Raw genomic sequence first — 23,689 nt, 5'->3', positions numbered from 1 at the left:
ATAGCAATATCATCAGCGAATCTTATCATTGCTACCTTTCACCTTGAATTTTAATTCCTCAACCTTTCTTTTATTTTCATCACTGTTTCTTCGATGTAGAGATTGAACAGTAGGAGCGAAAGACTACATCCCCGCCTTACACCTTTTTTAATCCGAGCACTTCCTACTTCTTTGTCCACTCTTATTGCTCCCGCTTCGTTCTAGTACATATTGTATATTACCCGTCTCTCCTTATAGATTACCCCTATTTTTCTGAGAACTTGGAACATCTTGCACCATTTTACTTTTTACAATCGTGCAAGCCCTGCAGATACCATACATTTAGAGGCAATCGGTGACAAGGAATAGCCTTGTCAGCTTCTTACCGCCAGCTTTATGTGTGTTATCACGTATTTCGCTGTCCCAGAAATCATTAGCCTTGATAATCATAGAGAAGTCGTGGAATACTATTTTATGTCCTTTTTCAATGCGTGGTTATCTGCCAGCAATTCCTCTGGATAGCGTAGTCATAGACACCTCTCATGTTCGACCTGAAATTGTGCTGTAGCGCGCACTGCGTTGTCCACCCTCAGAAGTTACTTTGTAACTCACGGCGGCAGCTGCAGGCCGCCTTCCAGTAGCGACAGTGGAGCTGGCGGAGGTTTTCATGAGTGCATGCCCCATATCGCCAAGTTCAACCGGTGTTCGGTGCCGTCGAAATCTGGAAGCGTTGGGCGTCTAGGAAGACGAGGTCGATCAATGTAGTAGTCTTCATCAAATCGTTCCTGCATAAGACGCACGTGACGCGTAAGGGCTGTGTCATCTTCTAAGTTGTTATCTCCATTAGGAAAAAATGTACAATTACTTAAGATGCACACTATCTACAAGGAATCTTCGACAGATGTATTTCAACTGCCAAAGAATCACGTTTTTGCCAATTACTTATTAAGCACTTTCTATTCTCCATTTCAGCCGATTAGTCACCATCAGCAGACGGACTGGTTCTTTAAGACGTCTGATGTACTGTCACAAAAATCACCTCGTCACATGGTCACAATTTCGATACCATCATAATTCAGTGATCACTCACCCAGTTAATCGAAAATAGCAAAAACTGCAAATTCTTTGAGTGGAAAAGCACGAAGAGGTTTCCATAAAAATGAACAGAGTTGGAATTTTTTAAATGGTACTTTGTACTTAACTGCTTAGGGCTCTTTTGGACACAGGGTCGATTATGATCGCCGTTCCTTAGAAAAAAATTTCTGGCTGGTGGACTGCAACTGGGAAAAAGTACGCGCTGAATAATAAAAGTCCTAGGAACAGACAAATCGCCTTTTTCATTAATTATTAGTGTACTTGTATCTGCATAAAATAACGGTACTAACTGTAGCGCCACATGGCGATGAAAAGGTAACTGTTCTAAAGATACATTTTTTCCTTCTTCCTCAGAGATTCGAGTTATTCTGGAGAGCGGTCAACAGACCTTTCCTGGATTTTTTTCCGGTTGGTCAAAATCCAGGTTGTAGCGCGACTTGTGTCTTATCACACTTCCAGAATTTCTTCATTCTTCCACTGATGTTTTTCTCTTCTATTTCGACCATGTTCATGACTTCTGGAATTAGTTTTTTCTGCAAACCCTTTGAGGATGTCGATCTTAGCTCGGAACACCTATATATTGCACATTCTCTTTCGACCGAAAGAAATTTTGTCCATATTGTTTTTTATTTCTTCAAAAAAATTGTGGTAGCTTTCAGCCTAGTGTTAGCCCACTGTCACTTATTATGTGTCCATAGAATTCTAGTCTTTTTCATCGTATGTTCTCCACTATCATCTCTCTGCTCTCTGAATCATGTTCTCCTGCTGATTTGACGTCTTCTATAACATTTTTCTTTCATCATTAAAATAGATCTCACACTTCAGTATGCACCGCCGTGAACACTATAGTGCGTTACTGCCAATAATTTCCGAAATTTTGATTTTTTACTATTTTCTCGTTTACATTTCCTGTGATGCAGCCGCAAAATAAAGATACGTCTACATGAATTACATCAGTATAGCAACAACAGCAGTCTGGCTTGAACATGACCTCAGTATGTTACTGATAAATCAGTGCTGTGTGCCGGACCTTTACTTACTCGCTCGCAGCGGACACTACGTGAGAGCGCGCCGCGGTACTCACGTGAGACGGTCGGCGACTGGCTCCTGGTGGGCGTGGTCCTGGGCGTGGAGCGGGGAGTCGAACCCGCGGACAGCAGCGCCGGCGGCCGCGACAGCTGCCTCGACAGCAGCGTCTCCTTCTCCTCCGGCACTGGAAGCACAAGGCTGGGTGAGGCGGCGCTGTACAAACCGCCGATTAGCCGCAGCCACAGCCGGTGTTTGCACTCCACGAGATAACACGCACACTGCACCGCAGCGCTACTGACTTTCACTCCGTGAACTTATATTTAATTCCTACTACGTCTAAAAGATGTCTGAACTTCCGATGTAAGGCGCTGCAGTCATGGACTGTGCGGCTGGTCCCGGCGGAGGTTCGAGTCCTCCCTTGGGCATGGGTGTGAGTGTGTTTCTCCTTAGGATAATTTAGGTTAACTAGTGTGTTGGCTAAGTGACTGATGACCTTAGCGGTTAAGTCCCCCAAGATTTCACATACATTTGAAATTTTTTTTGAATTTCTGAAAGTAGGAGAGATAAAGCACAGGGAGCGAAAGAGTATCTAACGGATCAAAATCGACAGATGTAAAGGTGAAACTTCCTGGCAGATTAAAACTGTGTGCCCGACCGAGACTCGAACTCGGGACCTTTGCCTTTCGCGGGCAAGTGCTCTACCATCTGAGCTACCGAAGCACGACTAACGCCCGGTACTCACAGCTTTAGTTCTGCCAGTACCTCGTCTCCTACCTTCCAAACTTTACAGAAGCTCTCCTGCGAACCTTGCAGAACTAGCACTCCTGAAAGAAAGGATATTGTGGAGACATGGCTTAGCTGTGAGACCGGGCGTGAGTCGTGCTTGGGTAGCTCAGATGGCAGAGCACTTGCCCGTGAAAGGCAAAGGTCCCGAGTTCGAGTCTCGGTCGGGCACACAGTTTTAATCTGCCAGGAAGTTTCGTATCAGCGCACACTCCGCTGCAGAGTGAAAATCTCATTCTTGATGTAAAGGTAATTTCCGGTGTACCCCATGCAAATTTGATAGGACTGTTATTGTTTACAATATATATAAATCATCTAGTAGAGCGTCGGATGTTGTCTTAGGCTGTTTGCAATTCATGCGGTTGTCTACAACCAGAAGGTAGTAATGATTTGGAGAATGACCCCCCCCCCCCAGAGAACTGATGAATGGTGCAGGCTGAACGTAAAAAGATAATAACATATTGCGCTTACACAGGAAAAGAAATCCACTACTGTATAGCTACACTATTGGTGACAAACCGCTGAAAACATTATCTGCCGTGAAAAATCTAGAAGTAACTACCCGAAGCAACCTTCGGTGGAATGACCATACAAAACAAATAGTGGGAAAAGCAGATGCCACACTCAGATTCATAGGAATAATCTTAAGGAAATGTAATTCATCCAGGAAGGGAGTGGCTTATAAGGAACTTGTTCAACCCATTATTGAGTACTGTTCATCTATCTCGGATATCTACCAGATAGGATTGTTAGAAGAAATAGAGCAGGTCCAACGAAGAGAGGCACGTTTCGCCACGGGATCATTTAGTCGGCACCAGAGCTTTGCGTAATCCTCAATAAACTCAATTGGCAGACGTTGCAAGAGAGAGAGAGAGAGAGAGAGAGAGAGAGAGAGAGAGAGAGAGAGAGAGAGAGAGAGAGAGATTTAATACCGAAATTTCGAGAGAGCACTTTCCAGGAAGAGTCGAACAACGTATTATTCCCCCTACATATGTCTCGCTTAATGACCATCGGGAGAAAATTCGAGAAATTAGAGGCAATACAGAGGCTTACCGACAATCATTCTTCCCACCCGCAATTTGCGAGTGGAACACGGTTGGAGGGCTCAGTTAGTGGTACAAAAAGTACCCTCCGCCACACACCATTAGGTGGCTTGAGGAGAATGATGTAGATGTAGATGTACGACTTGTTCGTACGCCTGTCTGCAGCCATAAGAGTCGAAGGGCATGAAAAGGAAATAGCAGATGAGATGGGAGAGAGACAGAGTTGTAGAAAAATTCCATGTTATTCCGTCTGCACGCTGAGCAAGCAGTGAAGGAAACATAGGAGAAATATGGTAAGGGAGACGCAGTTCAGGGAAAATTAGTTAAAGTCTTGTGTCTTGCGGATGATGTAATTGTGCCTTGGGTAGCAAACGATTTAGAAGAACAGTTGAATGGAATGGGCAGTGTCTTGAAAAGGGGCTACACAATGAACACCAACAAAAGCAAAACAAGCGTAATGGAATGTAGTCGAAATAGATCAAGCGATGCCGAGGTAATCAGATTAGAAAATGAGGCACTAAAAGTATTGAGTGGGTTCTGCTGTCTCGGCAGCAGAATGACCTACGAGGCCGAGGCAGAGAGGATATAAATGACAAGAAAAGCGTTTCTGAATTTGTTAATATGGAGTATAAATTTTAAGTGTTTGGAAGTCTTTTCTGGTTTCATTTCTCAGAAGAGTGCACTTGTACATAAGTGACACGTGGATGACAAAGGGTCCAGACAAGAAGAGAATGGAAGCTTTAGAAATGTTGTACTACACAAGAATGCTAAATATTAGATGGGTAGATCGCGTAACTAATGTGGAGGTATTGAGCAGGATTGAAGAGACAAGAAATTTGTGGCTAAACTTGACTAAAAGGTGGGATCAGTTGACAGGACACGTCTGGAGGCATCATATACTCATTAGTAATCATTAGTTTGGTAATGGAGGCAAGTGCGATTGGTTGTAGAGGGAAACCAAGGGTTGAATACAGTAATGAGGAGCAAATGGATGTACGTTCCAGCAATTATGCAGAAATGAAGTGGCTTGGGAAGGACAGACTGGTGTGGCAGGCCCCATCAAATCAGTTTCTGGTCTGAATACAATAACTATAATAGAACGTAGTTCATTCTCCTAGGTTCAAACATGTAATGGTTGTAAATTATTGTGCGCGAATATTCGACGTTTCTAGAGTCTAGTAAAAGTCACGCTCATGACATTGTGAGATCTTGTGTTATGCGCTCAGGAAAGCTGACCATAATGGGGAGTATTTCTGGAAGTGACGCATTCCGCTGGATCTAGAGCTTCCGTATGTGGTCTGTGTGGCGTTGCCTCACTCCACGTAATCCATAACAGGCGGTACACGGGAGCGGCCTAAGCTCCATTTGCATTATAGAGCCCGCCGACGTCAGGTTAAGAAGCAGTTAAATGGCGTCGAGCCTCTGTAACACATCCGCCTCGAGCACCCACTTCCTAGCGAGATGACGCCAGGTGTTCAGTGGTGGATCCGAGAGCTGGATGCACAGCTTTAGAAATATCGGGAAATGTTGTATCTGTAAAGATTCTAGGTTGGTGTTTAATAATGTTGTGGATGACGTACTACTTGATTGACCACGCCAAGCTGTAGCTATGCGAACCAGGTCTACACTTATGTCCAGTGTTAAAGCAACAAACCGCTACTTTCGCGTGTTGTATCTAATTCACGGAGTAATCGTACAAAATGGGAACAGATGTCCGTACAATCGTGTTCTGCACGGAAGATGGCATTCCGGGCAATGGAAAACCACGTCAACGATGTCGTCAGGGCACCTATCAAACGAAGTAGTGTTTGCCAGGTACTCCCACATCCACAAACTCTGTGTACACACTCACAGATGGTGCAGTATGGCGCAGAGAAGACGCCTACCAGACTCTCTGCGGAGGAGGGCCGTAAGAAGAAGTAGGACTTCCGCAAACTGGTCTGGAGAGTGATTCTCGACGGATTCGCATCTGGAAGGAACGTGGAACACGACTTCGGAATCCAGACATTGTGGGAAGAGACCGATATTGAGGAGAATCCTTAATGGTGTGGGCAGGGATTAGTTGACCATTCTAAAACTCCTTCACGAAATTGTAAGGGTGAATCGGCAAGCTTCAACTGCTGTCAGGTATCGCGACGAGATCTTGAGACCTCATGTGCGGCTATTCTGTGGGCCCAGACTTTGTACTGATGGACGATAGTGCTCGACTTCATAGAATAGGTGGCTGATGTCTTTTGGGAAACGGAAGATATTGTACGCATGGCGTGGCCTGCTCGCTCTCCCGATTTGAATCCCATGCAGCAAGTGTGGGATGCGCTAAGGAGACGAGCTGCGTCACGCCAGCGTCCACCGACCACTCTCCAAGACTTGCGGGCAGCTGTGCAGGAAGAATGGGCGTTATTGCCTCAACAAGAGACTGATGACATCACCCAAAGCATATTCAAACGCTTTTGAACTGAAAGAGAATGTTTAAGGAAATGCACAAGGAACATTGCTATCTCTATGAAATGGATAAATTGAGCAAAATAGTGCTCTTATTTATATGTGTCGGAACCATCTAACCTCTAATCAGTCCCGTAAAAGTTGAAACAGCAGCATGAATTCAAAAATCTAACACTTGTTCAAATTGGTTCAAATGGTTCTGAGCACTATGGGACTTAACATCTGAGGTCATCAGTCCCCTAGAACTTAGAACTACTTAAACCTAACTAACGTAAGGACATCACACACATCCATGCCCGAGGCAGGATTCGAACCTGCGACCGTAGCAGTTGCGCGGCTCCGGACTGAGCGCCTAGAACCGCGAGACCACCGCGGCCGACCTAACACTTGTTATAGTCTTAACTGAATTTTTCAGAAACAAATTACTTTGTAGGAAACCGAATATGCATGTATGAAAAACATTAATTGCACCAATTTTACGCTACAGTTTGAATCTACGAGTTAAAAAAAGGGTACCTCAACGCAAAATGTTAAGAAAAATGTTTGAACCAACGCTAATCGTGACTGGAGAATATTACATAACAATGAACATTGGAACCTGTACAAAAAGCTATAGTAGTTTCTAAAAGTGACGGTAGTGCTACGAGCCTAGCAAAATAGTCACTTCTTTTGTCACCATCATTTGCTTAAAATCTGCTTCGGACCGATTATGAAGTAAGTAAAGAATATTTTCACAGATCTCGTTGCGCAGCATAAATGAGGCTGCGAAAATAAATTTTTCTCAAAATATACAGCTGACGCATCCACTATCACCATTACAAAGGGTTACGTACTAGGCAACTCAGACTGTGTACTGATTTGCAGTGTCATTTAGTCAATACTAAGCGTATATCGAAAGTAAAATTCTATGTACCGACTTGACAGAAAATCCTAGGAAGTTCTGGTCTTACGTTAAATCAGTAAGTGGCTCGAAACAGCATATCCAGACACTACGGGATGATGATGGCATTGAAACAGAGGATGACTCGCGTAAAGCTGAAATACTAAACACCTTTTTCCAAAGCTGTTTCACAGAGGAAGACCGCACTGCAGTTCCTTCTCTAAATCCTCGCACAAACGAAAAAATGGCTGACATCGAAATAAGTGTCCAAGGAATAGAAAAGCAACTGGAATCACTCAATAGAGGAAAGTCCACTGGACCTGACGGGATACCAATTCGATTCTACACAGAGTACGCGAAAGAACTAGCCCCCCTTCTAACAGCCGTGTACCGCAAGTCTCTAGAGGAACGGAGGGTTCCAAATGATTGGAAAAGAGCACAGATAGTCCCAGTCTTCAAGAAGGGTCGTCGAGCAGATGCGCAAAACTATAGACCTATATCTCTTACGTCGATCTCTTGTAGAATTTTAGAACATGTTTTTTGCTCGCGTATCATGTCATTTCTGGAAACCCAGAATCTACTATGTAGGAATCAACATGGATTCCGGAAACAGCGATCGTGTGAGACCCAACTCGCCTTATTTGTTCATGAGACCCAGAAAATATTAGATACAGGCTCCCAGGTAGATGCTATTTTTCTTGACTTCCGGAAGGCGTTCGATACAGTTCCGCACTGTCGCCTGATAAACAAAGTAAGAGCCTACGGAATATCAGACCAGCTGTGTGGCTGGATTGAAGAGTTTTTAGCAAACAGAACACAGCATGTTGTTATCAATGGAGAGACGTCTACAGACGTTAAAGTAACCTCTGGCGTGCCACAGGGGAGTGTTATGGGACCATTGCTTTTCACAATATATATAAATGACTTAGTACATAGTGTCGGAAGTTCCATGCGGCTTTTCGCGGATGATGCTGTAGTATACAGAGAAGTTGCTGCATTAGAAAATTGTAGCGAAATACAGGAAGATCTGCAGCGGATAGGCACTTGGTGCAGGGAGTGGCAACTGACCCTTAACATAGACAAATGTAATGTATTGCGAATACATAGAAAGAAGGATCCTTTATTGTATGATTATATGATAGCGGAACAAACACTGGTAGCAGTTACTTCTGTAAAATATCTGGGAGTATGCGTACGGAACGATTTGAAGTGGAATGATCATATAAAACTAATTGTTGGTAAGGCGGGTACCAGGTTGAGATTCATTGGGAGAGTGCTTAGAAAATGTAGTCCATCAACAAAGGAGGTGGCTTACAAAACACTCGTTCGACCTATACTTGAGTATTGCTCATCAGTGTGGGATCCGTACCAGGTCGGGTTGACGGAGGAGATAGAGAAGATCCAAAGAAGAGCGGCGCGTTTCGTCACTGGGTTATTTGGTAACCGTGATAGCGTTACGGAGATGTTTAATAAACTCAAGTGGCAGACTCTGCAAGAGAGGCGCTCTGCATCGCGGTGTAGCTTGCTCGCCAGGTTTCGAGAGGGTGCGTTTCTGGATGAGGTATCGAATATATTGCTTCCCCCTACTTATACTTCCCGAGGAGATCACGAATGTACAATTAGAGAGATTAGAGCGCGCACGGAGGCTTTCAGACAGTCGTTCTTCCCGCGAACCATACGCGACTGGAACAGGAAAGGGAGGTAATGACAGTGGCACGTAAAGTGCCCTCCGCCACACACCGTTGGGTGGCTTGCGGAGTATCAATGTAGATGTAGATGTAGATGTATAGTGATACTATTAAACAATCCACACAGCTTTTTCCTAAAAGTAATTGTGGAATGGTTTGCCATTGCCTGTGGTTGAAGTTTCGAGTACGTACCTCTGTCGAGTGGATAGCTGTAGTACACTACTGTGCACTGGGGTTTTCTGTTGATACGGTACGAATACTTGTCGAAACGAAAGGACGGGCTTAGGTGATATATAAGGTAGTCGTGTCATGTAGCTGCTCCAGGAGGAGTGGATTATCATCAACACTACCATTTCTGAATATGTTTCCGGCTAGCTCACAACGCTGGTGTCGAGTTCGGTGATCGGTGACTATACTTACACTATGTGATCAAAAGTATACGGACACCTCCAAAAACATACGTTTTTCACATTAGGCCACCTACTGCCAGGTACTCCACATCAGCGACCTCAGTAGTCATTACACATAGTGAGAGACCAGAATAGGGCGCTCCGCAGAACTCACGGACTTATAACGCGGTCAGGTGACTGAGTGTCACTTGTGTCATAGGTCTGAACCAGAGATTTCCATACTCCTAAATATACCTAGGTCCGCTGTTTCCGACGTGATACTGAAGTGGAAACGTGAAGAGACGCGTTCAGCACAAAAGCGTACAGGCCGACCTCGTCTGTTGACTGACAGAGACCGCCGACAGTTGAAGAAGGTCGTAATGTGTAATAGGCAGAGACATCTATCCAGACTATCACACACGAATTCCAGACTGCATCAGGATCCACTGCAAGTACTATGACAGTTAGACGGAAGGTGAGGAAACTTGGATTTCATGGTCGACCAGCTCCAAATAAGCCACACATCACACCGGTAAATGCCAAACGACGCCTCGCTTGGTGTAAGGAGTGTAAACATTGGGCGACTGAACAGTGGAAAGACGTTGTGTGGAGTGACGAATCGCGGTACACAACGTGGTGATCCGATGGCAGGGTGTGGGCATGGCGCATGCCCGGTGAACATCATCTGCCAGCGCGTTTAGTGCCAACAGTAAAATTCGGAGGCGGTGGAGTTATGTTGTGGTCGTGTTTTTCATGGAGGGGGCTTGCACCACTTGTTGTTTTGCGTGGCACTATCACAGCACAGGCCTACATTGATGTTTTAAGCACCTTCTTGCTTCTCACTGTTGAAGAACAATGCGGGGAAGGTGATTGCATCTTTCAACACTGTTCATAATGCTCGGCCTGTGGCGAGTGGCTACACGACAATAACATCGCTGTAATGGACTGTCCTGTACAGAGTCCTGACCTGAATCCTACAGAACACCTTTGGGATGTTTTGGAATGCCGACTTCGTGCCAGGCCTCACCGACGGACATCAATACCTCTCCTCAGTTCAGCACTCCGTGAAGAATGGGCTGCCATTCTCCAAGAAACCTTCCAGCACCTGACTGAACGTACGTCTGCGAGAGTGGAAGCTGTCATCAGCACCAACACCATGCTGAATTCCAGCATTACCGATGGATGGCGCCACGAACTTGTGTCATTTCAGCCAGGTATCCGGATACTTTCGGTCACATAGCGTATTATCTCCCGACACCTTGCAGGTCGAACTTCTGCAATTACAGGTGCCTTTCAGATTGGAACTGGCTACCTCCGCCATGAACATCGTCGTCCTAGCGCACACTGCCGGTCACATGTGGAGTGTCCTCGCGGTGAGGTTGTCCTCAGCTCCAGTTGCAAATCTTAAACAAAAGGACGCACCGCAGGGAGCCGACGGAAACAAAGCATCAAGAAAAGTAGAGAGGCAGGACGAAGGGAAGAAGATACAGGGGTGGTCAGAAACAATCTGAGATGGTTTACGATCTAATTAGCATTGAAGGTAGGAAATCAGGTCGTTGCGTGTGCGAATTCAAATGGTTTTCCAAATCCAGTTAGTGTCAGCTGTTCTCAGAGCACGAGACTGCTCGGCGTTTGGCTCGAGTTCGATTCTTGCTACCGTCCCACGTCCAATTTTTGTATCGCTCTCTTGAATTTGTGCGCGCAACTGTCTGATTGGCTAACTTCAACCCTAATTAACTCGGAAACGGTGCAACGTATCGAATTTTTTCCTAACAACAATTATTTCTCAGTACGACCTACCCTGCAACACCCTTACAAGCGTTTGACTGTTTCTCACCACCCTGTATTCTCTCAGATGAAATGGTAAGGGGGACGCAGTATGTTACGGCGTGTTCCAGGGAATGTACTTGGAATCTTGCTCCTAATATTGTATGCTTATGATCTGACATACAATATTAATATTAACCACAGGCTTTGTGCACATAATGCAATTATCTGTAATAAAGTACTGTCTGATAAAAGCTGAAAATATGTGGTGTCACATGTTGATTGACTACTTGCTTTAAATGTATGGAAATGATAGATTATCACTTCACAAAACGCGTAAAAGTAGTATCCTATGAGTACTGTGTCAGTCAATCACAACTGGAGCTAATCAACTCATGCAAGTACCTCGGTGAAGACATGGAACGGAACGGTCACAGATGCTTAGTGGTTGTTAAAGAAGGTACAGACTTCGGTTTATTGGAAGATGGAATAAGTCTGAGGAGACTACTGCCAACGCACTTGTGCGTCCCAGCCTAGAGTACAGCTCAAGTGTGTGGGATCCATACCAGGTACGACTAACAGGGATACTGAACGTATTCAAAGAAAGGCAGTACGAATGGTCACTGGTTTGATAAAACTTTCGCGAAATCCTACCCATGAAGTACCAAGAAGCAGTATTAGATTAAGAATCTACGAATACATCACAAACCCGGCGAAGACAAGTTTAGACTAATTGCAGTATGCACGGAGGCCTATAAGCTGTTGTTACGAGGGTGAGTCAAGTGAAAACCGCAAATATTTTCTAAATATTATTTATTGTGCAGAAGTGATACAAAACTGTATGACTTTTCAACATAATCTCCCCAACGCTCAATGCAAGTCCTCTAGCGCTTACAAAGTGCATAAATACCTTTAGAAAAAATTTCTTTTTGTAGTCCTCGCAACCACTCATGCACCGCGTGGCGTACCTCTTCATCAGAACGGAACTTATTTCCTAACACTGCGTCTTTGAGTGGTCCAAACATATGGAAATCACTTAGTGATGAGGAATGGCGCCATTCCTTGCTCGCTCTCTTCGTTTTCGGTTGGTGGAAGTGAACCCAGGTTTCGCCACAGTAATGATTCTTGCAAGGAAGCCATCACCTTCTCGTTCAAAGTGCCGAAGAAGTTCTTCACAAGCATCAACACATCGTTCTCTTATTTCAGGAGTCAGCTGCCGTGGCACCTATCTTGCAGACACTCTGTGAAACTGGAGCACATCATGCACAATGTGGTGTGCTGACCAACGACTAATCTGTAAACATGCTGCAATGTCATTCAGTGTCACTCGGCGGTTTTCCTTCTCTATGGCTTCAACTGCTGCAATGTTCTGTGGGGTCACAACTCGTTTTGCCTAACCTAGACGAGGAGCATCTTCCACTGAAGTCACACCATTTGCTATCTTCCATCTCCATTCGTATACTTGCTGCTGTGACAAACATGCATCACCGTACTGAACCTTCGCTCGTCGATGAATTTCAATAGGTTTCACACCTTCACTACGCAAAAACCTAATAACAGAACGGTGTTCTTCTCTGGTGCAAGTGGCAAGTGTGGCGGCCATCTTTATACTGATACTGCGACGGTATGTGTGCATCTGCACCATGCTGCCACCTATAGGCCACTCTGCACGGTGTTTGTAGCACGCTTACGACGCGAAATTTCGATTTGTTATTACAAATTTAAGGTTTTCATTTGACTCACCCTCGTACTTCCGAGCTGCGGAAGAAACCCTAGAATATGGAACAGTGATAAAACACCATCTGTACCTCCTCTTTGCTGACTACGTTTTATCGAGAACGAGGGTTGTGAAGAGAAAGGACGTGACACTGGTGAAATATCCGGTCGCCAGAAAATCGTGAAATGATGCTGGGGGGACATCGACGTAGTTGTTGTTGTGGTCTTCAGTCCTGAGACTGGTTTGATGCAGCTCTCCATGCTACCCTATCCTGTGCAAGTTTCTTCATCTCCCAGTACCTACTGCAACCTACATCCATCTGAATCTGCTTAGTGTATTCATCTCTTGGTCTCCCTCTACGATTTTTACCCTCCACGCTGCCCTCCAATGCTAAATTTGTGATCCCTTGATGCCTTAGAACATGTCCTACCAACCGGTCCCTTCTTCTCGTCAAATTGTGCCACAAACTCCTCTTCTCCCCAATTCTGTTCAATACTTCCTCATTAGTTATGTGACCTACCCATCTAATCTTCAGCATTCTTGTGTAGCACCACATTTAGAAAGCTTATATTCTCTTCTTGTCCAAACTATTTATCGTCCATGTTTCACTTCCATACATGGCTACCCTCCATACGAATACTTTCAGAAACGACTTCCTGACACTTAAATCTATACTCGATGTTAACAAATTTCTCTTCTTCAGAAACGCTTTCCTTGCCATTGCCATTCTACATTTTATATCTTCTCTTCTTCGCCCATCATCAGTTATTTTGCTCCCCAAATAGCAAAACTCCTTCACTACTTTAAGTGTCTCATTTCCTAATCTAATTCCCTCAGCATCACCCGACTTAATTCGACTACATTCCATTATCCTCGTTTTACTTTTGTTGATGTTCATCTTATATCCTCCTTTCAAGACACTGTCCATTCAATTCAACTGCTCTTCGAAGTCCTTTGCTGTCTCTGACAGAATTACAATGTCATCGGCGAACCTCAAAGTTTTTATTTCTTCTCCATGGATTTTAATACCTACTCCACATTTTTCTTTTGTTTCCTTTACTGCTTGCTCAATATGCAGATTGTTTAACATCGGGGAGAGGCTACAACCCTGTCTCACTCCATTCTCAACTGCTGCTTCCCTTTCATGCCCCTCGACACTTATAACTGCCATCTGGTTTCTGTACAAGTTGTAAATAGCCTTTCGCTCCCTGTATTTTACACTTGCCATCTTTAGAATTTGAAAGAGAGTATTTTAGTCAACATTGTCAAAAGCTTTCTCTAAGTCTACAAATGCTAGAAACGTAGGTTTGCCTTTCCTTAATCTTTCTTCTAAGATAAGTCGTAAGGTCAGTATTGCCTCACGTGTTCCAATATTTCTACGGAATCCCAACTGATCTTCCCCAAGGTCGGCTTCTACCAGTTTTTCCATTCGTCTGTAAAGAATTCGTGTTAGTATTTTGCAGCTGTGACTTATTAAACTGATAGTTCGGTAATTTTCACATCTGTCAACACCTGCTTTCTTTGGGATTGGAATTATTATATTCTTCTTAAAGTCTGAGGGTATTTCGCCTGTCTCATACATCTTGCTCACCAGATGGTAAAGTTTTGTCACGGCTGGCTCTCCCGAGGCCGTCAGTAGTTCTAGTGGAATGTTGTCTACTCCCAGGGCCTTGTTTCGACTCAGGTCTTTCAGTGCTCTGTTAAACTTTTCACGCAGTATCGTATCTCCCATTTCATCTTCATCTACATTCTCTTCCATTTCAATAATATTGTCCTCAAGTACATCCCCCTTGTATAGACCCTCTATATACTCCTTCCACCTTTCTGCTATCCCTTCTTTGCTTAGAACTGGGTTTCCATCTGAGCTCTTGATATTCATACAAGTGGTTCTCTTTTCTCCAAAGGTCTCTTTAATTTTCCTGTAGGCAGTATCTATCTTACCCCCAGTGAGATAAGCGTCTACATCCTTACATTTGTCCTCTATCCATCCCTGATTAGCCACTTTGCACTTCCTGTCGATCTCATTTTTGAGACGTTTGTATTCCTTTTTGCCTGCTTCAGTTACTGTATTTTTATATTTTCTTCTTTCGTCAATTAAATTCAATATTTCTTCTGTTAGCCAAGGATTTCTACTAGCCCTCGTCTTTTTACCTACTTGATCCTCTGCTGCCTTCACTACTTCATCCCGCAAAGCTACCCATTCTTCTTCTACTGTATTTCTTTCCCCCACTCCTGTCAATTGTTCTCTTATGCTCTCCCTGAAACTCTCTACAGCCTCTGGTTTAATCAGTTTATCCAGGTCTAATAAGAGAAATGGAAATGGGCGAGTGGCGACATAGCAGGAGTGAGCTGGAGCTCCTACTCACACGATACCTAAATCACTGACGCGCAGTATGAAATCCCGGCGACCTCCTGTACCGTGAGACGCCGACCACTGTCCCAGGAGTAACGAAGCCGGGGGGAGAACAGAACAGTGGACCGGTGGGAGGCAGGCGGTGCGCGCCCGCATGTGGCCGCAGCGGCGGTTACGTCACAAGAAAGCCGCTTTTCCTTTTCCTCCGCAGCTGATTGGGTCCCGTCAGCCGGAGCTCCTATTTTGGCAAACCGTCGGCGCACCTGTTATAATGAACGGCGGCGCTTTCCGCCCTACAAGGGGTCTCAATTATTTGCTCGCAAGGTCTGCTCTGCCCTCTTAAGCTGCCCCACAATACCGTCTGCCGAGTTGCCGTCTATTCCACTATATTCTGTCGCAGAGCCGTGGGAGCAGACGCACCTGCCGCTCCTGACCTCATTGGAATAGTTCGCCGTTTGTTGAAAGAAGCACAATAACTCAGGAACAGAAACTTCCTGGCTGATTAAAACTGTGTGCCGGACCGAGACTCCAACTCGGGACCTCTGCCTTTCGCGGGCGAGTGGAAGGTAGGAGACGAGATACTGGCAGAAGTAAAGCTGTGAGGACGGGGCGTGGGTCGTGCTTGGGTAGCTCAGTTGGTAGAGCACTTGCCCGCGAAAGGCAAAGGTCCCGAGTTCGAGACTCGGTCCGGCACACAGTTTTATTCGGCCAGGAAGTTTCATATCAGCGCACACTCCGCTGCAGAGTGAAAATCTCATTCTGGAATCTCAGGAAAACGTTAACAGTGTTGTAGAAAGGAAATTGGGAACGAAACAGAGGAGGATCTGCTACAGGGTTGAGTTTCAGCAACCTCTTTCCCTAAATTAATTCTTACACTGCTTATTTACCAATGTATGCTGCAGCACACCTGTGCCATCATCAGCGTGGTCTTACCCGCAAGGTTGGCAACACCACAGTATTGTACTACGCATTATTCTACTGGCTGTGGTTCGCCTTTTCTTCCGCCGAGCTTTCAGCTGACCTGCCCAGCCAGTTAGAGGGGGGCCATAGATTAGCGTGGGCCCTGAATCACAGCAGGTCTCGGCATCTTTAACATTAACCAATAACGTCAGGAGTGAGAGAAATGATAAATGACAGATAAAAGTCGTAGGTCTAACCAGGAATATGACCCGAGACCTTTAGATTAATAATCTGGCATTTAACCACCGACCACCACTGGATTCTTATTTTATTGAAATTCTCAAAGTAAACGTTTTTATAACTATTTTGTATGAAAATTAGATCTAAATATTTTATTGTTTCTATACCGAGTTTGTTTGTGGACAAACTGCCTGTCGTCTTCTGCCTCGGGTTCTTCGGCCGACGTTCGTCTCATGATTGTTCTGACGTTTCGCCACCACGAGCGGCTGGCATTGTCCAAGATTCACCCTCCATTCGTGGTGGTGAAATGGAGGGTGAAACTTTGACAATGCCAGCCACTCGTGCTGGCGAAACGTCAGAACAATCATGAGACGAACGTCGGCCGAAGAACCCTAGGCAGAAGCTAACAGGCAATTTGTCAACAAGTGGCCACGAAAGTCTTAACAATTCTGTAGCTTGTTCGTTACATTAATTAGTAATTCGTTAGACGTACTGGACATGTACCTGGCTGGATAACGTTTGCCTTACCACAGCGTGTTTTTATGAGAGGAAACTGACAACGCGTAATTAGCGTAATGTGTTGCGAAAAAATATTTCGTGAGTACTTCTTTCTTTCACCATTCTTGTCATCACATACATATTCCTCACGTGAAGTGGGAGGTAAGTAGGAATGCTATAACGACTCCAGGCCACCATTCAGACCTACGTTCGGATCTAGAGGTACTGGCTTCGGAACCCAATGAAAGCATTTTTGCTATGAGTTCATAAATGACCTTCAATTTGACCTTACCGTGACATCGCAATCCAGGATAGCGGAATCTAAGATGATTGATGGCGGAAAATTTAAAAATTAGAGATGTCTAAATTAAAAATGTCCAAAATGACGCAAATGGCTGTGCATCCCCCACCCCTCCTCTTCCCACCACCTTCAGCGTCTAGTACTTCGAAGACCGCTAAAATGAAAAAAGTTAATCACAACGCAGCCATCTTGGTAGTCAAAAGTATCCGTATGCTCTGAATTTTTTGTGCCATGTTCAGAAGTACTTAACCCAAAATTTTGTAAAATGTGTAAATTTCAGTATTTTCACCCTACTCAAAGATGCTAACCCGCTGACCTCACTTTTCTTTACACATGACAAAAAATACTTTTTCAAAAAATTACAAAAGAGTGTAAATTGCAGCACTATTTTTGGCCATGCTGAAAAGAAACTGAGGATCTGAATTTTTTGCATCCTGTTCAAAACTATTTGTCCAAAAAATTCACGTAAATGGTGTAACTTGCAGTACTTTTCGTTGTGCTCAAAAGTTCCCAAATACTGAAATTTTTTTGTACCTCGTTCAAAAGCATTTATCCAAAAAATTACGTAAAGCAGCACTTGCAGGCTTGTAAAGTTCGATTTCTGTACCATAGATGGCTTAAGGCATGACAGAGCCTCAAATTTATCATTTTCCACATCTAAATTGTACTATGATGCCTGTCGAGCGTTTCGAGGCAGACTGGCAGCCATTTGCAAGACTGAACTGACTGGATCAGAATTTTGCTTGTTCTGACCGACAAGTCTTGTCTTGGTGATATCCAACGCACTTGGCATGGATCGGTGTAATCTCACACGCTTGTCATACTGCAAAACATACTAGTGTTGATGTAGCTTACAGCTTAAAGCGCACTTGTCTACAAGAATTGCCAATGTAAACAATGTTATTCCCATGACTAAATTCGTCGAAAACTGGTCTCTAAAACGGATATTAAAGTCAGTCAAACATTTTAGTGAGGCCATGCTAGGGTATTAGCTTCATTTGGCTATACAAAAATGTTTGTTGCAACCCCACACAAACTCGCACCTGAATTCTGCACTATTTTCAAAGGTATTATCTACAACAATATTACCAAAGCCAAAAGTACGTAAACATCTAACATTCTGCTTCATCAATAATTTTCAGTTATCTCTCTGTTTTATACTCCACTACCGTTTATGGCAAATTTCATCCCTCTCTCTATAATTGTTACTGGAACGAGACTTTAACGTTATATTATGTTACAGGTGGAATGGAAGGGAGAAAACCAAAAAGGATACTCTAGGTATAAATTTCATGACAATTTTTGTTACATTTTCACAAAATAAATCACATTTATTGTATTTTACGCTTTCAGACATACACTGAAATCACAGCTAACTTCGTACTGCAGTTCTAATCGTTTGGCATCGTATGCTGTGTTATTCATCTTCAATGCTTTTTAGAATAACATCTGTTTCAAACAGTAGGTTACTTCATGAACATGGGTGCATCTTCCAATCTCTCAGCTTCTATGACGACCAGCTTTTAAGATTGGCGCTACAGTCCAGACTATATTTTCAGTTCTCCTCAAATCGAATGTGTCCCGTCAGTGCCTGTTCGCATGATCCAATGCATGCTGTTCGGTATGCGAAATCCCATGCAATAATTATGTGAACTATTTCCAAATCTTTCGAATTTGTGCAATGAACCTTTTGTCGATGTCTGTCAACTGGCAGAATGCTCTTGTACACGACATCTCATTCTGCAATAAAACCTTTCGTTTTAAAATTTTCGACAGCCAACGTGCACGTCAAGCAATAATTGATGTTTCTCTAAGTTCCTCTTCTGTAGATAGTATTTCATTATCATGTGAATTATTGATTACAGCTTTCAGAGCTAGCAAGAAAACTAATTGCTATATTAATTCATTCGAGTCAGTCCAATGGATAAAGTCTGTATCTACTAGTGATTTGCTGACAGCGTCTCCTAATCGAGAATGTCATCTTCCACATCATAAGCATCCTCTTCTTCTTCATCACCATCATCACCAACAGCATCATCGTAATCATCCTCTTCTTCTTCGCCATCTTACTCATTGTAATAATCCCCTTTTTCTTTCTCTTCTGCTCCCCCATATCCCTACGTTATGCTTTCATAAATACATTGTTTTCTTTGACTTTAACATCTTTGTCTTGGTCTTTCTTCTTCTTCTTCTTCTCTTCTTCTTCTTCTTCTTTCTAAAGAACTTTCCAACTCGAATCAGTTTCTGAGAAATGGATCAGACGGGAAGTTGATGTGCATGTTTCTTGGATCGCAGCTTCTCCTCCGACAAAATCTGGCAAGTTTTCCTGTATTCAACATTAATCACTATTAGATTAGACTTTGACATTGCGTTCTCTCCCTTGCCAATGCGTATGACATCATCTCTCAATAATGAAATAATGATCTGGAATTTTATCTAATGCAAGCGTAATGGTATTGGTATATTTACAGCCTCTGTTGATAATTCTTTCTCTGCAGGAGAGACATATTTGCCTATGAGCACTGCCGTTCTTAAGAATTTTACCATAATTTAGAATATCTCCGGTTGTGGAAATCTTTTGAGAAAGTTTAATTTTATACAAAAGATTATATCTTCTTAACGTTTCTATATATTTTACATTGTGAATTATTAAATCCCCATTGACACCTGCCAGTGGATCATCGAGCATTCGTACTTTTGATATTGGTTCAAATCTGGTGCTATACAGAGTGGTACAAAAAGGTACGCCCGAACTTTCAGGAAACATTCCTCACACACAAAGAAAGAAAATATGTTATGTGTCCGGAAACGCTTACTTTCCATGTTAGAGCTCATTTTATTACTTCTCTTGAAATCACATTAATCATGGAATGGAAACATGCAGCAACAGAACGTACCAGCGTGACTTCAAACACTTTGTTACAGGAAATGTTAAAAATGTCCTCCGTTAGCGAGGACACATACATCCACACTCCGTCGGATGGAATCCCTGATGCGCTGATGCAGCCCTGGAGAATGGCGTATTGTATCACAGCCGTCCACAATACGAGCACGAAGAGTCTCTACATTTGGTACCGGGGTTGCGTAGACAAGAGCTTTCAAATGCCCTCATAAATGAAAGTCAAGAGGGTTGAGGAGAGCGTAGAGGCCATGGAGTTGGTCCGCCTCTACCAATCCATCGGTCACCGAATCTGTTGTTGAGAAGTGCACGAACACTTCGACTGAAATGTGCAGGAGCTCCATCGTGAATGAACCACATGTTGTGTCGTACTTGTAATGGCACATGTTCTAGCAGCGCAGGTAGAGTATCCCGTATGAAATCATGATAACGTGCTCCATTGAGCGTAGGTGGAAGAACATGGGGCCCAATCAAGACATCACCAACATTGCCTGCCCAAACGTTCACAGAAAATCTGTGTTGATGACGTGATTACACAATTGCGTGCGGATTTTCGTCAGCCCACACATGTTGATTGTGAAAATTTACAATTTGATCACGTTGGAATGAAGCCTCATCCGTAAAGAGAACATTTGCACTGAAATGAGGATTGACACATTTTTGGATGAACCATTCGCAGAAGTGTATCCGTGGAGGCCAATCAGCTGCTGATAGTGCCTACACACGCTGTACATGGTACGGAAGCAACTGGTTCTCCCGTAGCACTCTCCATACAGTGACGTGGTCAACGTTACCTTGTACAGCAGCAACGTCTCTGATGCTGACATTAGGGTTATCGTCAACTGCACGAAGAATCGCCTCGCCCATTGCAGGTGTCCTCGTCGTTCTAGGTCTTCCACAGTCGCGAGTCATAGGCTGGAATGTTCCGTGCTCCCTAAGACGCCGATCAATTGCTTCGAACGTCTTCCTGTCGGGACACCTTCGTTGTGGAAATCTGTCTCGATACAAACGTACCGCGCCACGGCTATTGCCCCGTGCTAATCCATACATCAAATGGGCATCTGCCAACTCCGCATTTGTAAACATTGCACTGACTGCAAAACCACGTTCGTGATGAACACTAACCTCTTGATGCTACGAACTGATGTGCTTGATGATAATACTGTAGAGCAATGAGTCGCATGTCAACACAAGCACCGAAGTCAACATTACCTTCCTTCAATTGGGCCAACTGACGGTGAATCGAGGAAGTACAGTACATACTGACGAAACTAAAATGAGCTCTAACTTGGAAATTAAGCGTTTCCGGACACATTATTTGTGTGTGAGCAATGTTTCCTGAAAGTTTGGCAGTACCTTTTTGTAACACCCTGTATACACGTGACAGGTAACGGGTAGTGGTAAATGGGGAATGGTGTAACGCGTAACGTTTAACCATCGTACCAGTTCACCATTCAACTGTTTTCCTGTTTAGCCATTCGTCCCCAGTAGTTGACACCTCATAGCAAGTGCCAGTAAAGTGTACAAAGTATCCGGATCAACTCTGATGTATAAAATTATTGAAAAATATCCAATTCACTATGAGAGAGCTTGATTTATCATTATCAAGAGAAGATGACAAGCATTTTATACTGAAAGATAAATACCATAGCGTGTGGTCACTGTAATGTTTGACTGACTTTGAAAGCATAGGAACGCTCGCTTTTTACCTGTATGAATGCATATTAGTACTGTTTGTTAAGCTGTTCCATCGAAGTGTGATGTGGTTTCCATTGTATGTTAGTAGAAGATGACATATGTTTTAAACAGCAAAGTAAAGTTAACATACTAGCACCAGAGCACAGTAGTGTTTGGCTAACTTCCTTATCGGGTTTAGAGAGGGGTTTCTGACGAATTTAGACGTGGGAATAATATTGTTTACATTCGTAATTATCGTCGAAATTTGCACTTTAAGCCGTGGAATAATATTATTTTCGTCATTATCATCGACAGCTGCACTTTAAGCGGTAAGTTAGATTAGCAGTAGTGCCTACGTGTGTTTTGAAATGCAGCATGTGTGTCATATCACTCCGAGATCGAATTGTAACGGACATCAACAAGATAGAACGTGTCGGAACAAGCAAAACACTCCGTCAGCAAGTTCAGTATTGCCGATACTGCTTGCTTGCCTTGTAACACTTGACAAGAATCATAGCCCAATTTAGATGTGGGAAATAAAGAATTTAAGGCTCTGTTGTGAATTTGCAGGCCTTTTGGATAAATACCTTTAAACATTGCGCAAAAAAAGAATTAGAGCGTTCGGATTCTTTTGAGCACCAGGATGGTTGCATTGTGATTAACCGTTTCATTTCAGTGGTGTCTAAAGTACTAGGCTCTGATTGGTGGAGAGGGGAGGGGAGAGGAGGGGCAGGTGCTACAAAGCATAACTGCGCTTGTTCAGTCAATTGTTTGCCATTCATCTCAAAATTTTAAATTTCCCGGCATAGACCATTTTCAATTTTTAATTTACTGCGATCTGCCATCTTTAGTATTTAAATTTCCCGAAATTTTCAATCTTTAATTTGTAAATTCCTCCATCCGCCATCTTGGATTCCACCAGCTTCGATTTAGACTTCACATCAAGTTCAAGGTCATTTATGACGTCATAGCAAAGTGTCGTCTCTCCATCTTGCGGCCAGGACCTCTAGATCTGAGGTGGTCTGTGTTCAGTGTATCACTTCTACAGCGGCATAAAAACACTGCACGTTATAGGAGCATTTAACTACTGCAGTCCTAGGTCGTCAAGCGCTAACTTCAACACATTCGAAACACAACGAGTTTTCCAGTCACGTCTCGTGCGTAATTTTACTGCTAATTAAGGTAAAAAATTAAGTCGCAATTAGGAACAAAAATATTTAGATACGATGTTAGATTGCAGCTGTTCGTAAAAACCTCTGAATTTATAATTTTCACTACAGTTGAAGTCCGCTGGCAATGGTGCAAATGTGCTGACATAATGTTGTGTAGGAAAACAATCATAAAAGTAGATCTGTGTTTTGCAACAAAGGAGCTACCTCGTTCAACTCACTACCTAAAATACGTCGTTTTTTCGAGCATAAAAAACCAACTGACAACTGTAGGAAGATAAATATTATAGTTAAGACACGCAGATCACAGTAAAGAAGGACCGCACAAGAAATCTGCAGTAGCTTTTTCAAAGGAACTAGCCTATAGTTCACTTGGAGATATGTAAAGAAACAAAAGGACACCGAAAACTTGATGGTTGGACGTGGATTTGGATGCGCCCCTCTTAAATATGGATCAGGTACTTTAGCCACAGCACGTCTTCTCGTTGGATCTGTAGGAGTACAGAGACAGAAATAAGACGCGTACGTCAGACTTCCTGCTGCTTGCGCTATCGACAACTTAATATTAAAATGACGCAACCTGACGCCACTTAAACGAAAATAAGTCGTCCTACACGTAAGAACCTGCTTTCCACGTTTCCATGGAGATAGAGCAATCATAGAAGGCCGGGACGGATTTTAGCCATTACATGTCCCGCTATCATCCTAGTGCATGGGTGGGCTGCAATTTACGGCGCATCGGTGAACGATCCAGTCTGAGAGGGGTGATTTTTATCTAGTCTTCCAGGGGCTATAAAATCATCAAAAGCACACAAAGTTTCGACTGGCTGCCGCGCTAGG

The 23,689-nt window shown here is 43.5% G+C and overlaps 1 protein-coding gene across 1 annotated transcript in view; it reads right to left on the bottom strand.

The window, feature by feature from the left end:
* The window catches only part of LOC124613832 (titin homolog), a 1,109,199-nt gene that overhangs the window by 281,594 nt on the left and 803,916 nt on the right, over positions 1-23,689 (bottom strand). Inside the window, exons 24-25 of the mRNA XM_047142555.1 lie at positions 2,155-2,287; positions 222-225 (exon numbers count right to left, since the gene is read on the bottom strand). Coding sequence (XP_046998511.1) covers positions 222-225; positions 2,155-2,287 — 137 coding nt within the window. The remainder of the gene's footprint in view (positions 1-221; positions 226-2,154; positions 2,288-23,689) is intronic.

This window comes from Schistocerca americana, chromosome 4, assembly GCF_021461395.2.
Source record: "Schistocerca americana isolate TAMUIC-IGC-003095 chromosome 4, iqSchAmer2.1, whole genome shotgun sequence".
In the NCBI taxonomy this organism is placed as follows: domain Eukaryota; kingdom Metazoa; phylum Arthropoda; class Insecta; order Orthoptera; family Acrididae; genus Schistocerca; species Schistocerca americana.
This window is presented reverse-complemented; position numbering and strand designations above follow the sequence as displayed.